At 37.7% G+C, this 16530-nt stretch overlaps 1 protein-coding gene across 1 annotated transcript; it reads left to right on the top strand.

The window, feature by feature from the left end:
* Positions 1 to 4044: 4044 nt before the first annotated feature.
* mlana (melan-A) lies at positions 4045 to 12284 on the top strand. Its single transcript, XM_043715226.2, has 5 exons — positions 4045 to 4100; positions 4373 to 4470; positions 10786 to 10882; positions 11389 to 11505; positions 12089 to 12284. The coding sequence occupies exons 2-5, from the start codon at positions 4397 to 4399 to the stop codon at positions 12155 to 12157; spliced, it is 357 nt and encodes a 118-aa protein (XP_043571161.1). The 5' UTR covers positions 4045 to 4100; positions 4373 to 4396; the 3' UTR covers positions 12158 to 12284.
* The last annotated feature ends 4246 nt before the right edge of the window (positions 12285 to 16530 follow it).

A 16530-nucleotide genomic window follows, 5' to 3' on the forward strand; every position in this document is an offset into this window, starting at 1 on the left:
AAGAAGAGAAAAAAAGAGCAGGAGTGTCACAGGTTCTATTCTCTCTAAGAGCTGGCTCTGAGGGAGCTGGAAAAGAAAAAGGGTGAATAGAATATCTTGATCATGACATTGGCTTCAGTCAGTAATATCTCAAACTCACTTCACACTTCAGTTAGGAGTTCTCTTTCTTTGTGTTGGAAAGTTAATATTCTACATAACAGTAACACAAAGTTTGTCCCAAAAACATTTTCACTTTACACTATCAGAGTATAATAACTGACAATAACTAATTGTTAAGTGCAAACTGTCTATGTAATTTGCTGCCGTCCTTTTGAAGAGGGTAATGCTCTTGATGTGTATATGGATTTTTTTTTAAAAAGGAGTTTGATAAAGTGCTTTTTAGAGAAAAGTTAGAGCTCATGGAATAAAAGAGACACACAAATATTAACTAGGTTGATATACAGAGCACAGAGATTACTTGTGAAGGATTTAAGATCATGCTTCCTAGTGGCAGTTTTAGAATCTATGTTCTTCCCAATACTTATCAATGACCTAGACTTTATAGGAATCACAATTTCTAAACAGGAATGAAATGAAATTTGGAATTATTGTGAACTGTGAGGACGATGGTGTTAAACAGTTATTTAGTAGTATATAACTTGAGATTTGTTGAAATAATGGCTTTTGTCAAAGCTTTTTGTCTTGCACTTATCAGGATCTTTCACAACATTACAAATTTAAGTGGAAAACCAACATTTATATTGCATGAGGAAAGCATTGATTGGTTGGCAATTGGACTCTGATAAAGATAGTGTTGTGGAGAATGCACCCATTAACACTGATTGACAGTTAACAGCCAAGCTTTGTTAAATTTTAGTCAAGGCAGGGATGATCAGTTGATCAGGCCCTGAGAAATGAACCAGTGAATAGGTGTCAACTGTTGTGTTGAATTGAAACAGATATAATACAAGTAAATAACATTTATGTCTGCAAAGAACAAGGTTCTGGATCTGAATAAATGTAGCTTCTGGTATGATGAAGTGCACCGTTCTCCTAATACCAACTGACTATCCTAAATTAGTTGTTTATATAATTCTTCACACATGCAGTACTATTCAGATGTTGTCCAATTGCAGAATTACATTAATGTTGAACACTTGTGTTGTGCATTTTGCAAGCACAGGCAGGTTGTGTACGGTTAGTACCTTGATGCATACATCCAAAGGATGTATTTGATACATGTTATTTGATACAAACTGCCTGTCTTTAGGGCATACAGCCAACATACCTGGCATCATACCAGCACTGAAATTCAAATACAACATTACAGCATTTATGCAATAGCAGCATGTCTTTATTGGCTTGACAGTAGCTTCCTGTGAATGTTTGGACACAACCTGTATTGCTATATTTTCTGGAGTTTAGAAGAATGAGAAGATATCTAATTGAGGTATATAAGATGCTAAAAGATATTGACAAATTCGATGCAGAAAGGATGTTTCCTCTTTTGGGGCAATCTTGAACAAGAGGTGATAATTTGAGTTAAGGGGTAGTAAACTAAAGAGAGATGAACATAAATTACTTCTCTCAAAAGGGTTGTAAATCATTACCACAGAGTGCAGTGGATGCTCAGCCATTAAGTAAACTGAAAGAAGAGATAGGCTGATTTTTAAATTAGTAATGGGTTGAAGGGTTATGAAAAACAGGTAATAAAATGGAATTGAGGCCAAGATGAGATCAGCCATGATTCTATTGAATGGTGGAGCAGGCTTAAAGGGCTGTATTACATCCTCCTGCTCCTAATGGGCGGCACGGTGGTTAGCACTGCTACCTCACAGTACCAGAGACCCAGTTCAATTCCTGCTTCAGGCAATTGTCTGTGTGGAGTTTGCACATTCTCCCAGTGTCTGCGTGGGTTTCCTCCGGGTGCTCCAGTTTCCTCCCACAGTCTAAAACCGTGCAGGTTAGGTGAATTGGCCATGCTAAATTGCCCATAGTGTTAGGTGAAGGGGTAAATGTAGGGGAATGGGTCTGGGTGGGTTGCTCCTCAGAGGGTCGGTGTGGACTTGTTTGGCCAAAGGGCCTGTTTCCACACTGTAAGTAATCTAAAGAATCTAATTCCTATGTACCGCAGCAAGCAGCATGAATCAACTAGTTTCACCTACAGCTTAAATTGTAAGATAACTTATCCTAGCACAGAAATCCAAGGTAGACAGGACACTTCTCATAATCAAGGATTGATTTCAAAAAATTCAATGTCTTCCCTTTTCTCAATAGAAACTCATCTTCTTTAAGTAATTAAATAAAAGTCAATAATAGGACAATTCGTGCATAATCTTTGGCACATGTGTACTTGATGGGCTGAATGGCTTTTGGCCTGCAAATGTTCCTACATTTTGTACTTTTTGCTGTTGCAGTTATAATTCTAAAGTTATCATGTATCTGTGTCAGTGTTGGGTATGACTCCAACTAACTGGGAGAGATGGTTTTGCAAAAGCATAACACATGTCTTACATAAATAGAAGGTTTTTATATAAACCAGGCTACTTTACATTGTCAATAAAATTATGACCATAGCTTCTCTACTGCAATAACACTTTATCTTTCAGCAACGTACCAGGCAAAGGAATCAGTACCTGTGCCTGCAAACAACATTTTCTAATCCTTTGAGATGTGATTAAATATTCCCAGTCATCTTAACTAATTCTTAAATACACAGAAGCAACAATGTGGTTGATTTGGACTAGTCTCTTAAATAGCTTAGCAAATCATCCAATTGGATCAAACTGCTACAAAGAATTCTAGTAATAAAGCAAATGAACCCAACATTAGCCTAAGCACTAAACTAAACAAAGACACGTCATGTCCTAGCAACCTGCCATATCCATCTCACTAACATATGGGACTTGTGCAAATATTAGTAGTTTTATTATCTCTATGCCCTGGAAAAATAAACATTCATCAGCTCAAACTTTAAGTAAAAGAGATTTAAAATCATTAAAGGTGCACAGACAGCATTGCTAGCTATTGACATAGTCTTAATAGTAAGAATCGATTCTGGGTTATAGTAATGATTACAATATCAGATTACAATACAGTCAGGTAAAGATTGTTAGTGTAGTTATAGCACCTGATATATTGGCAAAGTAGACCAGGAATCTCTTCTGCCCCTATTGCTTACCATTAGTGTATGTTGTAATAATTTGCAGATTGGCATTGTTTGGCCATATGGTGGATGTACCTTGCTTGAAGATCAAGTTCTGGATTTGGACCTGAACCTGGACCTTCTGGCTCAGAGGTAGGGATGCTACCCACTGTGATAAGCTTACTCAGAGTTTATTTCAGAGTGTGGGTACGAGATCTAGGCTTCAGTTCACATAAGCTTTAATTTTAGTTTTAAAGCAACAGCATGCATCACAAACTCTATCTTGGACTTGACAGTGGGAACCAGTTATTAGAAACAATTTGTTGTAAATGGAATGTGGTTACCAATCCAAGATGCTCTCTGCAATCTAACAGTCTATCTTACACCCTGGGCTCTCACAAATACCTATACGGATGTAACATCAAAAGACTAAAAACATGAGCTGAACAAATCCCAGCATGAAGTAGAAACATGAAGAGCTGACATAGGCTCAGATTGGGATAAAACCAATGCATAATCAGGAATAATGCTTAAGAACTCGTGTATGAATGATATGAATCTCCTTGAATTATATTGAGAGAAACATTGTCTGCCTTTGGAGCTGAAGCAATAATTAAATAAATCACATGCTGGAAAAAGCAACAAAGAGGTTCTGTTTGGACTGAAAACTAAATTTTGTTCTTCTGCCTATTCAGTGTTATTAAAACAGACAGTATATTGAATTGGTAGAATCTGCTAATAGTTCTCTTAGATTCTTGTATGTTGCTGTGCTGCTTATTCATGCCTATTAGAGCTAAGAAATGTCTAATGGTCAGGTCTCAGTCTCATGATAGTCACGAGAACTCTGCTTAGAGGAGGGAGGAGAATATTAGGAATGATATGAATAGAGTCATACAGCACGGAAAAGAGTAATACCATTGCTGCTCAGTCCAGGAATCAGGAGTCCACCAGACGTCAGCACCAGCTTCTAACACGGGTAAAGTTGCTACTACTTATTATTGGTACAATTAAATTAGCTTGTGTTTTGTTTTAGTTTTAATTCAATTGATTAACATTTAAACAGAGGAAATTTGCTCAATGTTCAATGGTGTGACAAACTGTTATTTAATATACTTCATAACCTGTGTAATCATAAACTTACTGAGTATTGCCGTGCTCACTGTGAATCAAATGATGGAAAGATCAAGCATTTAACTATTTTTTATTAAGGGACCTGTGCTCATGTTTATATTCTTCCCCCACCCCAAGACTGATTGACACTAAATCTCAGAGATGCCAAAAGGCGATTACATCGTGCCAGGATCTTTTGGAGCTCGGAGAGGTGGACTCTACCTCAAATCAGAAGAGTAAGTTTGAGCAACCTTTACCAAGAAAGGCAGGCATATTGATCACTTTCTCTACTGTAGTGTTGTTCTGAGAGTTTATAGTCTCTACCATTGCCATTATTTGATGGCAGTCTTCCAATTTTGCTAAATTGGGTTACGTATTGGATGTAAGTTTGCTTGCTGAGCTGGAAGGTTCGTTTTCAGATGTTTCATCACCATACTAGGCAACATCATCAGTAAGCTTCTGGCGAGGCCCTGGTGTTAGTGACCCGCTTTCTATTTACATGTTTAGGTTTCTTTGGGTTGGTGATGTATTTTCCAGTGATTTCCACGGGAAATGACATCACCAACCCAAGGAAACCTAAACACAAATATAAAGTGGGTCGCTAACACCAATGCTTCACCAGAGGCTCACTGATGATGTTACCTAGTATGGTGATGAAACAGCTGAAAACGAACCTTCCAGCTCAGCAAGCAAACTTTCATCTAGAACCTCAAACTGAGCTACAAAGTCTTCTCAAAACAGGGTCATATATTCATTTGGTCCCTGAGTTAAAACCTGCTTACATTCATCTGTGACTGTCAGAATCAACTTTAGAAATTCTATTGTGAAAGGCCACAGATTTAGCACAGTTGATTTTAATATTGCTCTGTTGTTTGATTCGAGAATGTGGTGCTGGAAAAGCACAGCAGGTCAGGCAGCATTCAAGGAGCCGGAGAATTGACTTTTTGGGCATAAGCCCTTCATCAGGACTGAATGGAGACCACACTGGTCCATTCCTGATCAAGGGCTTATGCCCGAAACATCAATTCTCCTGCTCCTCAGATGCTGCCCGACCTGCTGTGCTTTTCCAGCAACATACTCTTGACTCTGATCTCCAGCATCTGCAGTACTCACTTTCTACTACTCTGTTGTCTGATTGTCAATTTAAGCTCTGACCTAATTAACTTGTGTCTTCCAAGTTTCTACTATTGTCGCATGGAAACAAATATCTTTTCTGAATTCTTGGAAGAGGCTGTAAATGCATTACTACTTTGCAAACCTTCTTGCAACCTATAATGCAGATTTAAAATAGTAAATGTGGATTGTGCCCAGTAACCTTGATGGTATTATTTTTAAAAAGTCTATATTGAATTATAGACAATTAGTTGCAGCTCTATAACTTGCTAGCAAATTCAATTTGTACATGGAATTGATAGAAGCCTCTTTACTGAAAAGGTTCATTTAAAAATGATGAAAAGCTAGACAACCTGAAGGAGAAAAGAACAAAGGTATGTGATAGAACAAGAAAAAAAGTTATATGACAGCAGACTCGGGGTGCAACACAGACAAGGACATTGAACTTCTGGAGATGGATGTCTCATTTCTGTACTATACGTAGAATATAATTCTCCCAGATTCAAAGTTTTACAGCAAGAAAACAGGACCTTCAGCCCATTGTCTCCACACTGGTCGTCAAGCATCTATCTACCCCACTTGGCTCTGTAGCTTGCACACTGTGACATTTCAGGTGTTCATCTAAATAGTTACATTTTCTAAGGGTTACTGCTTTTATTACTTTTTCAACCTTAGACTTCAGATAAAACCTATCCTCTGGGGAAAAATAAATCCTCAAATTCCCTCTAAATCTCCTCCCTTTCCATTCTAGTTTGTCTTAGAATATCAAGGTTTAATTCTTGATTTCTATGCCAACACTGCATCTCTATTTGCTACACAGATCAAAGTACTTTTTTTCCCCCCTAAAAGTTCACATTTGCTTCAATCTGGCTAGAATTAGACTCAGATTTACAATGTTAAGGGATAGAGAACAAGTAGGCAACTGATTTGTTAAATAAATCTACATTATATTTTAAGAATAGAACATCCTTTACTGTCGCTTTTTTTCATAAATCTGTTCAGAGATGTTATAACACATCTAGAGTAGATGCACCTTGAACACAGTTTTCATAGCCCAAAGGTTGGAACACTACCACTAGAACTCAACAAAGTACAAATCTAAAACCTCACCAGTCTTCTAGCTTCCCACAGACATTGGCAGGTTTTCCCTAGTGGGCCTTATGTTTTCGCTAGTTATCTCCTTACTCCTAATATACTGATAAACAGCTTTGGATTTCCTTTTTTTCTATTTGCTAATGGGTTTCCATGCCCCCATTTCACTATTTATTTTTTTCAGTAACCCCCTGAACTTTCTATAGTCCCTGTGGGCTTCTGCTGTTTTGAGCTTTCAGTCAGAAAATGAGAAGTTGTTCATTTTGGATAGGAGAACAAAATAACAGAATATTATTTAATTGGAGAGAAACTGCAGAAAGCTGTGACACAAACGGATTTAGGTGCAGTTCAGCATGAAAACACACAAAGCTAGCACACTGGTGCAGCAGGTAATCAGGAAGGCCAACTAGTGTTGGTTTTTATTTCAAGGGGGTCCAAGTATAAGATGAGGGAAAGTTTACTGCAACAATCCAAGTTAATGATGACACCACAGTGGAGCATTGTGAAATGCAGCACTATTTCCTCTCTTGTGGGACTTTCTATATGCTGGCTTAAAAGATTCTGCTGGACACATTTTAAGAATTCTGCCCCTTTCTAAGCTTTTCACATTTTGTTGATCCTAGTTAATATTGCAAAAGTTGAAATCTCCTACTATTATTATACTATTATTTTTACACTTCTGAAATTTGATTTCATATCTATCCTTTTTCTCTCCGTGAATATTTGGTTCTCTATATAACACTCCCAGCAATGTGACTCCCTTTTAGATTTTTTGAAAATGTTCTACCTCTTTGGGTCATTTGAGGAACTTTCAAAAACATCATTCATTCCTATTGCAATAATTGACTCCTTGCTCAATATTGTTACACCATCTGCTCCTCCAGAATATAGAGTTCTGCCCCTCCCTCAGTCATGCCTCAACGATAACACATTCCCACGTTTTGAGAAGGTTTGTAGCTCAAGTTGAGGTTCTGGATGTAGGTTTGCTCGCTGAGCTGGAAAGTTAATTTCCAGACATTTTGTCACCCTACTAGATAACATCTTCGGTGGGCCTCTGGACGAAGCTCTAATGATAATTCCTGCTTTCTATGTTTGGGTTGGTGATGTCATTTCCTGTTCTTTTTCTCAGGGGGTTGGCAGATGGTGTTTAACTTGATGTTTTTATTGATAGAGTTCCGGTTGGAATGCCATGCTTCTAGGAATTCTCGTGCATGTCTCTGTTTGGCTTGTCCTAGGATGGATGTGGTGTCCTCCCTTATCTGTATGTAAGGATACTAGTGAGAGAGGATACATGAATATTAACTAGCCACAAAACAACATGACCTTCTCTCACTAGTATCCTTACATACAGATAAGGAAGGACACCACTTCGACTGGGACAACACATCCATCATAGGATAAGCCACACAGAGACACACACAAGAATTCCTAGAAGCATGGCATTCCAACCGGATCTCTATTAACAAACACATCGAGTTAGACCCCATCTACCACCCCCCTGAGAAAAAGAACAGGAAATGGCATCACCACAGGAAATGACATCATCAACCCAAACATATAAATAGAAAGCAGGAATTATCAGCAGTGCTTCACCTGGAGGCCCACTGAAAACGTTACCTTGTAGAGTGCTGAAACATCTAGAAACGAACCTTCCAGCTCAGCGAGCAAACCTACATCTAGACATCCCCATATATTAATCAACACACACAATTCATTTGCCTTATCTGCAAGACTCCATGCATTGAAATAAATGTCATTCAAGCTTGCCATGCTCCCTTTTGTCTTAAGTTGAAAATGTGCACTTTACCTGCCAGACTGACTCAATTTTTCCTCTATAGTTATCGGTGCATCATCTCCAACCATACTTCCAACAAAATTAACTTAAACCTCACCAACAGTACAATGTCCCCCATCTCACCCTGCAAGCATGTTGGTTCCTCTGTTGTTCAGGTGCAAAATGTCAGACTTGTCCAGGTCCCTCCTTTCTCAGAAATAGTCCCAGTGCTTCAAGAATCTAAAGTACTCTCTCCTGCAGTAACTCTTCAGACGCACGTTCATCTGTTCTATCCTCTTGTTCCTATACTTATTAACACGTGGCAGTGGAAGTAATTCAGAGATTAAACAGTGGGATCTCAAATGCAGTAATCTGCTACAGAACATTCTAACATTTTAATGCACAACCTCATTCCACTTTCTACCCATATCATTGCCAGGTATGTGAATCACAATCTCTCAATGTTCCATCTCCTGCCTCAGATTTGCCTGCAACTGTTCAGCGCGTTCTTTAACGTTGGCCCCCCACAATCCTGGAGTAAAATCTGTGGCCATAGAAACACTTGTCTGAACCCTTCACTATCATCTTCCCTGATTTTCCCCTCCCCTTGTACAACTTGGCTCCTGGCTGCAGTCCCCAGAGGAACAATCACAGTCACTGTATTCCAACACTGAATTATCTGTTCTTAGTGAGACTCTCTCTGGAACTTTCCTGAATACCTGCCTGCTTCTCTTCATCTGATAAATGGTCACCAATTCTTTCTCTGACTGTACTTCCTTGAGCTATGGGGTCTAAAAAAAGAGATCCGTGTAATATTCAGCCTCGCGGATGCTGTGCATCTAGCCAATGCTCAAACAATGAGAAATGGCCCTCAAACTGGTCATATATCCTGTAGATGCACTCTTTTAAATAAAGAAGTGACTTCCCAATTAGAGGCTGTGGAACACACAGTACTGAACTCTTCTGCATATCGAGTTAAAATACTCTTGACCTAAATTTAAGCTAAGTAGATAATTGTTTCTCTTTTTTTAAAAAAAGTTAAAATTCTTCCCTTTCCTTAATGCAACCTTAAATTAAAGAGAAACAACAGGGTGGCACAGTGGTTAGTACTGCTGGGTCAGTACTCAGGTTCAATTCCAACCTTGGGTGATGGTGTAGAGTTTGCATGTTCTCGTCTGTCTCGGTTTTCTGCTCAGTGCTCTGGTTTTCTCCCACCGTCCCAAGATGTGGGGGTTAGGTGGACTGGTCATGGTAAATGTGGGGTCGCAGTGGGTGGGTGGGATGCAGTTTGGAGGTACAGTGCAGACTTGATGAGCCAAATGGCCTCTTTCTGCATTGTAGGAATTCCGAGATTCTATAAACCTACTGACAATATGCTCACTTCTTTGCTTTGCACTAATATCACTTCTTTCAGCCTTGGGTTCTGGTGGTTTTAGCTGCTCCAAATGAGCTTGAACATACATAGAACATTACAGCACAGTACAGGCCCTTTGGCCCTTGGTTACGCCGACCTATGAAACCAATCTGAAGCCCTTCTAACCTACACTATTCCGTTATCATCCATATGTTTATCCAATGACCATTTAAGTGCCTTAAAGTTGGGGGCGAGTCTACTACTGTTGCAGGCAGGGCATTCCATACCTGAGACTTTTATTGACATACTCTGCTGCCACCATTCACTCTCAGATTCCTTTACTCCCTGCTCTTCTTCAAAAGTGTCTGAAAGACCGAGCAAAAACAAAACATCTGAGCTTCAGATAATAGGGTGCAGTTAACTCAGCTCAGTTGGCCAAATGGTTACAGTGCAATACAGAATGAATTCTAGAGTATGTGTCCAATCCGCAGAGCAACTGAGATAATTCTCGAGGCCTGCCTCCTTCCCTTGACTCATGGTGATATTGTGGCATAAAACACCATTACTAATCCTCGATCACAAGCATGTGGAAAGTAGCCACTATGGAAATATTGTAATTTCTATTATTTCTAAAAATGCATTTGCATTACGAGAGATGTATGTCAGTTCAGAATGTCATGGATCCAGCACCTCACTGTCCTCCATCTCAGGTTTACTCAGGTCTTCAAAAAAATCTTCTCCGTGCATCTCAGCTTCTACAGACCAGAAACATGAGTGCATCACTAAACAACAAAAAAACCAAAGAACTTTGGATGTTGGAAATCAGAACCAAAGAGAGCAATTGCTGGAAAAACTCAGCAAGTCTGGCAGCATCTGTGGAGAGAAAGCAGAGTTAACAATTTGGGTCCAAAACTGAATAGAGTCCAAAACCACAATTTTGAAACCATTGACAAAGGTGACAGAACATACGTTGATGGGTTAATATGCAGGGTCAGCCATGATTTAATTGGTTTAGTGAAGGGTTGCACAATCTAGGAAATTGTAAAAACTGAAAAGCCTACATTAACTTTTCCAAATAATCACTGCTAAGAGATATACTTTTTGGAAAACAAGAAATGAAAAGATTGCATTTGGCATTAGAGAAAAGGGAGAGAACCTTAATACGATACTTGAACTGATAGTTCTCTTTTTCTTCCCCCCCCCCCCCCCCCCTTTCAGGATTATTGGCATTGTTCTTCTGGTTATAATTCTTGTATTTCTATTGATAATTGGATGCTGGTACTACAAGAAACGTAATGGATACTTAATTCTCCAGGTAACCTAAAAAAAGGCTATTTGACTGCAGTTGTATTCAACTTGAAGGTGCTGTGTATATTGTCAAGACAATTTACAGGGGAATAGTATGCCCTCCACAAATGAAGTATAATGTCTGATTTTTAATTGTTTCGTGGTTAGGTCAGACCTCGTGTGGTTTTAGTCTCAAGATTTCAGCAATGCCAAATCCCATTAGTTTATGGACATTATTCTGGATCTTTGTTCAGTCTTGTGCATGGATTTTGCAGTTTTGATTTTACTTGAATTAGCAATTGCATATAGGAGAGATTAACACGAATTGCATTATAATTCCCTGAATGTTTTATAGCAAGGCAACAAATCAGCTAAATCAGGTAAATATTTAGAAGCAAACAAATCTCAAATGTGGGAATTGAAAAACCACATCCCAGTTAATTCATTTAGTTATGTGCTGCATTGTCTATTTGATATTGTATGATTGGGATTTCACTCTTCAAGCTGTACTCGTTAATAACCATCTAATTTCAGAACCGACACTTGTCTAATGCGGTTATGGGTTCTTTGATGGCAAGATACCATGACAGTGAAGAAGGAACCCCACTGGAGAATAAAGCATCATTGAATGATTTCACGAATTCAAATCTGGTAAGACTTTTTCCCCCAAAAAACTTATCTAATTCCTTTCAGACTTGGAAGTTTGCACTACATGACTTACAATTTTGGCTCTTCTGGAAAACTGAAGAGGTGGCATTTTGTGTAATCAAAAAGACTGAATTTTAACACCTAGTGTTAAAATATGATCGCTCTGAATAACAAATTCAAAAGCAATGTGCGCTAAACCAATCAGAACAGAAGTAGATCTCTCAATGACATCATGGCTGATCTGCAGACAACCTCATATCCCTTAATATCTTTGATTAACAAAAGTTCATCTCAGATTTAAAATTAACTGATCTAGCATCAACTGTTATTTGTGGAAGAGTGATCCAAATCTCTACCACAGTGTGCAGAAGGGCTTCCTAAAGGTTCCTACAGACTAAATTGAAGTGCCTTCATACTTTTCAATACTTTAATTAAAGATTACTTTGCTCCCACATACCTGTACAAAAAAATGTTAAGCCTGTTGTGAATGTCATAAATCATCCATCAATTCCTGTTGATTTAATCTATCAGATTAACATGCAAATTAGCGTAAAAAAAACTAATTGTGATTATCTTCTCTTAACAGATTCCAAATGCTCCTCCTCCATACGAGAAAAATGCTTCAGGACAACTTCCACCAGAATATTCCCTTTAAATTGTTATTAATCCAGTGCTTCTGATGAGTTATTATCCCAAGCTTGGTTACACAGCAATGTAATCTTTGTTTTCATTTCACATTAGTTGCTCAATAATGATTTTTGCATTAAATAAACTGAAATTAAGTAACTTGTTTAAAATTTGAATTGCATTTAGCAAGGCCCTTTAAAAATTTCACCAGACAAAAGCCCGATATTTATTAAAATGTTTGAACTTTTACTAACTGAACTACACAGGAATCATACACATTAGATATATGTTATTATGTGAATTACAACTAGTGATCAGAAGCTTGGCATTCTTTAAGATGGAAAGCAAACTGTGGGTTTACAATCAGAATTTGATTTTGGGGAGTTGTTCAAGAGGTCAACTTTGTTTCAAAAAAATTTAAATAATAGAACAAATGCTGTTATTATATTAAATTCCCTTCCAGTAAAATTTAAAAAGGTCGACAAGCAAGATTCACCTTAAATGGGTTTCTGCATCAAGTCCCATGAAAATTATGGGGAGTTGGTTATTGAGTGAAGCTATGGAATTTCATTTTGCTTTTTAGCTATCAGTTCATTCATTAAATATTTTATTGTATTTTACCTAACATAAGATAATTAAGTGAGGAAATTATAGGGAAGCTCCACATTATTGAGGGGCTGTTTTGGCCAGCATGGTCAACATACAACATGTTCAAGTAGCAAACCACCAGCTGCAACCACTGCACTCCCAAATGTGCTGCCAACGGGGAACGTAAAGTAAAACAAAAATCAGTTAATTTCCTTTTCTCTGCTCACCTCATCCCCAGACAACCCAGGTCCATCTTGTAATACATTTAGCATTGAATAATAGAAAGCCATTAGCAAAGACTTTGCACATTTATTACAAAACTTCTTTACCCCCCTGTACTATCTAAAAACAGTAGGACAGAAATTTGGTCATTACAATTATCTAGTCTAATATTAGTTGTAGGGAAGTATATAGGATCTGGCATGAGAGACAGAGTGACTGATACTTGAAGAAATGAGGTGATCAATACCAGCCTAAACTTGAGAGGGCAAGTCATGTCTGATTAACCTAGTTAAATATTCTTGAACAGGTCACAAACATGATTGGTGAGGTACTATCTATGGATGTTAACTCTCTGAGCTGAAAAAAAGTGATGAAGTAGAGAAGAGAACAGCAAAAACCTACGTAAAAACAATTGTAAGTAATCTTGCAACACACTGAAAATTGCTTAGAAGATCAGAGATAGACAAAAGTGCACACATGCTTTGATTGGCAGGATGCAATGTGGTCCCCATAAAATTACAAAAGGGAAATTGATTGAATAAGTGAATGGGCAAAACTGTGACAGATGAAGTTTGATGAAGGCAAGTATGTGGTTATCCATTTTGGGCTGAAGCAGCACAGATAAGGGTCCTTTCTAGATGGTATGAAGTTAAATAAAGTAGATGTCCAAAGAATTTGGGGCGCAGGTGCACAGATCTTTAAAATGCCACAAATAAGTGCAGAAAATAATCAAGAAAACTAATAAAATTGTAGCCTTTACATCTGGAGGATTGGAGTATAAAGATTTAGAAGTTACACAAAACCCTGGTTAGACGCCACTTGGAGTGCTGTGAACAGTTTGGGCACCACACCTTAGGAAGGAAATATTGGCCTGGAGGGAATACAAAATTCGTTTACAAAAATAACTTAATCCCTAAAGTACATATATAAGAGATTATTCAAATTAAGTCAGTTTTCTTCAGAATTTAGAAGATTCAGGATGATTTGATTGAAGGCTTTAAGATGTTATGAATAAAAGACAGGGTAGATAAACTATTTTTGTTGATCAGCTGTTCTAGAATTAGGACCTACTGGTTAGGAATAATATTAGGAAGCACTATTACACAAAAAGGATGGTAGATATCATGAATGAATGTTGGATCAGTTGTTAATCTTAAATCTGAGCTAGATAAATGTTTGTCAAGCCAAGATATTAAGGAATAGGGATCAAAGGCAGATTTATGGAGTTAGATGACAGACTAACCAAGATAGGCTAAAGGGACTGACTGGCCCACTATTTCCATATTCTCAGGAATCTTCATGAGAATGGAAGTATAGAGTTTATATCTGAGTTTGCAGATATGTTAGTGGGACAGTAAATTGACCGTTTTTTTTACATTTATTCATGAGATGTGGGCATCACTGGCAAGGCCAGCATTAAATTGGCATCCTTAAATTTCTGAGAGCAGTGGGAAGGCTCAAGAGACATGTTTGGACCACTGCAGCTTTTGTTGTGTGAATCAGAGTGATTTTAGGTTGTTCCAGGATTTTCAGCCAAGTACAATAATGGAATAGCGATATATTTTGAATGACTGACTCAGCAGAATATAGCAGATAAGTGGTATGCCTGTACTTCTGCCCTTACCCTTCAGTTCATTGGTTTGGAAGATTCTATCAGAGGGGCCTTGTCAAGTTGTAGCAGTGCATTGTGTAAATTAGTACCTCTTAAACATTGTCCCAGTGACCCCATTATTTATTTTGCAAACTGTAGCAACTCCTTATTCAGCAGTCAGAGCAGAAAAGACTTAATAGTCAGGGAAGTAGGGAAATGGGGGCAACTATCATGGCCTTAAAAGCTCTTAAAGTTCCAGTTCGTAACTCCATTTGAGACCCAGAATCTCCACTTTGAGAAGCCCTGATATGGATGATACACATTTTACCACGAAAAATCATCTGAATGTATCATCTTTGAACTGATGATGCAATTATATCCTTTCTCAAATAAGAATACCAAAACTGTACTCAGATACAATCTCATTGGCAGCTGGAGCAATGTCTCCTTCCTTTTGTAGTCAATATTACTTATAGTAAATGAGCATTACAATTTCATTCTTAATCACTTGCTCTAACTGCATACTTTTATAATTCATGTACCAGGAAATTCAACTTAGTAGAATAGGCATTGACAAACGCATCAACTGTAATTTGACATTGAAGAAAAAAAATACAAGCAGTTCTCTTCATTTAAAAAAAAAATTCCTTCAAAAAATAAATTTACGAGACTCTTTGAAGACAAATGAAACATAGTGTTTCAAAACCAGCCTGAAGCAGTATTAAGGGCTGAAAATGTGTTGCTGGAAAAGCGCAGCAGGTCAGGCAGCATCCAGGGAACAGGAGAATCGACGTTTCGGGCGTAAGCCCTTCTTCAGGAATGAAGAAGGGCTTTTTCAGCATCCCTGGATGCTGCCTGACCTGCTGCGCTTTTCCAGCAACACATTTTCAGCTCTGATCTCCAGCATCTGCAGACCTCACTTTCTCCCTGAAGCAGTATTAAGTCAAACTAATGCCAAGTTGAAGCATGCAAATTGTTGTAGGATAATACTGTTACTAATGGGCGAAAGAAACGGCCACAATAAAAATCTGAGACTCAAATTTTGCCAGGACAGGGTCCATCAAGAACAGAACATGTAGGAAATACAATCCCCTACATCATGTTACATAGTCATAAATTAATCATTTTAAGTTTATTTAGTAAAGTTCCTAAAATTTTAAGCAAAAAAATCCATGAAGAAATTTTATCATCCCTATATAACATGCTAACACCTTGTGCATATTTATTCACAGATAGGATTATCTACTCAAAATTAAAAACTTTGGGACTCTGTTTCCTGAGTGATTGAATACAAGAGCAGTTTTAGATAAAGCAATGCAGTGAGAGAATTATCTTTTTGCCAAGCGAGGTTAAATTGATGGGTCATAAATGCATGCTCACGCTTTGATTTCTGTTTTAGGAAGCTAAATAATTTTGTACGAAGACAAGAATTTCATTAAAAGGTGTGATACTGGTTTGCAAAAACCTAATCTTATGTAAGAACATATGGAGATAAAAGGTTAATTTTGAAAATTATTTATAAATCAGGACAAAAAGTTATTTTCTTTACAATGTATCAGAAGAGAGTAATGTCCATAATATAGAGAACATGGAGTTATTCTTACAATAGCATTTGTCACATCATACTATCAATAGAAAATCTCCTTGAATAGGTTATAAACCTATGTGTTTATAACACATAGGTTTATAACATAGGTCCAATGTATGATTTAGAATTGTAAATGGCTGGAACACCCACTTTCTTACACCAGCACTTTCTTTCCCTGTCATTATTCACAGCCCCATAATTGCCTGAATATGGTAACTCGGTGTAGAGTAGTTTCACAAGAGATTATAAAAATGGCAGAACAAAAACAAAATGCACAGCTTTACAGGACATCATTCCCCTCAAATATCCAACTGCAATGCAGTTAAGAAATACAGAACCTAAACTACTTAGTCAAATTCTGAGCTAGGCATTACTAGTGGAGATTTGGAATTGGATTAACAGAATTATAATT

The sequence above is a fragment of the Chiloscyllium plagiosum genome, unplaced genomic scaffold (assembly GCF_037043375.1).
Source record: "Chiloscyllium plagiosum isolate Xiang-an unplaced genomic scaffold, Cpla_swu_hap1 HiC_scaffold_2, whole genome shotgun sequence".
Taxonomy (NCBI): Eukaryota; Metazoa; Chordata; class Chondrichthyes; order Orectolobiformes; family Hemiscylliidae; genus Chiloscyllium; species Chiloscyllium plagiosum.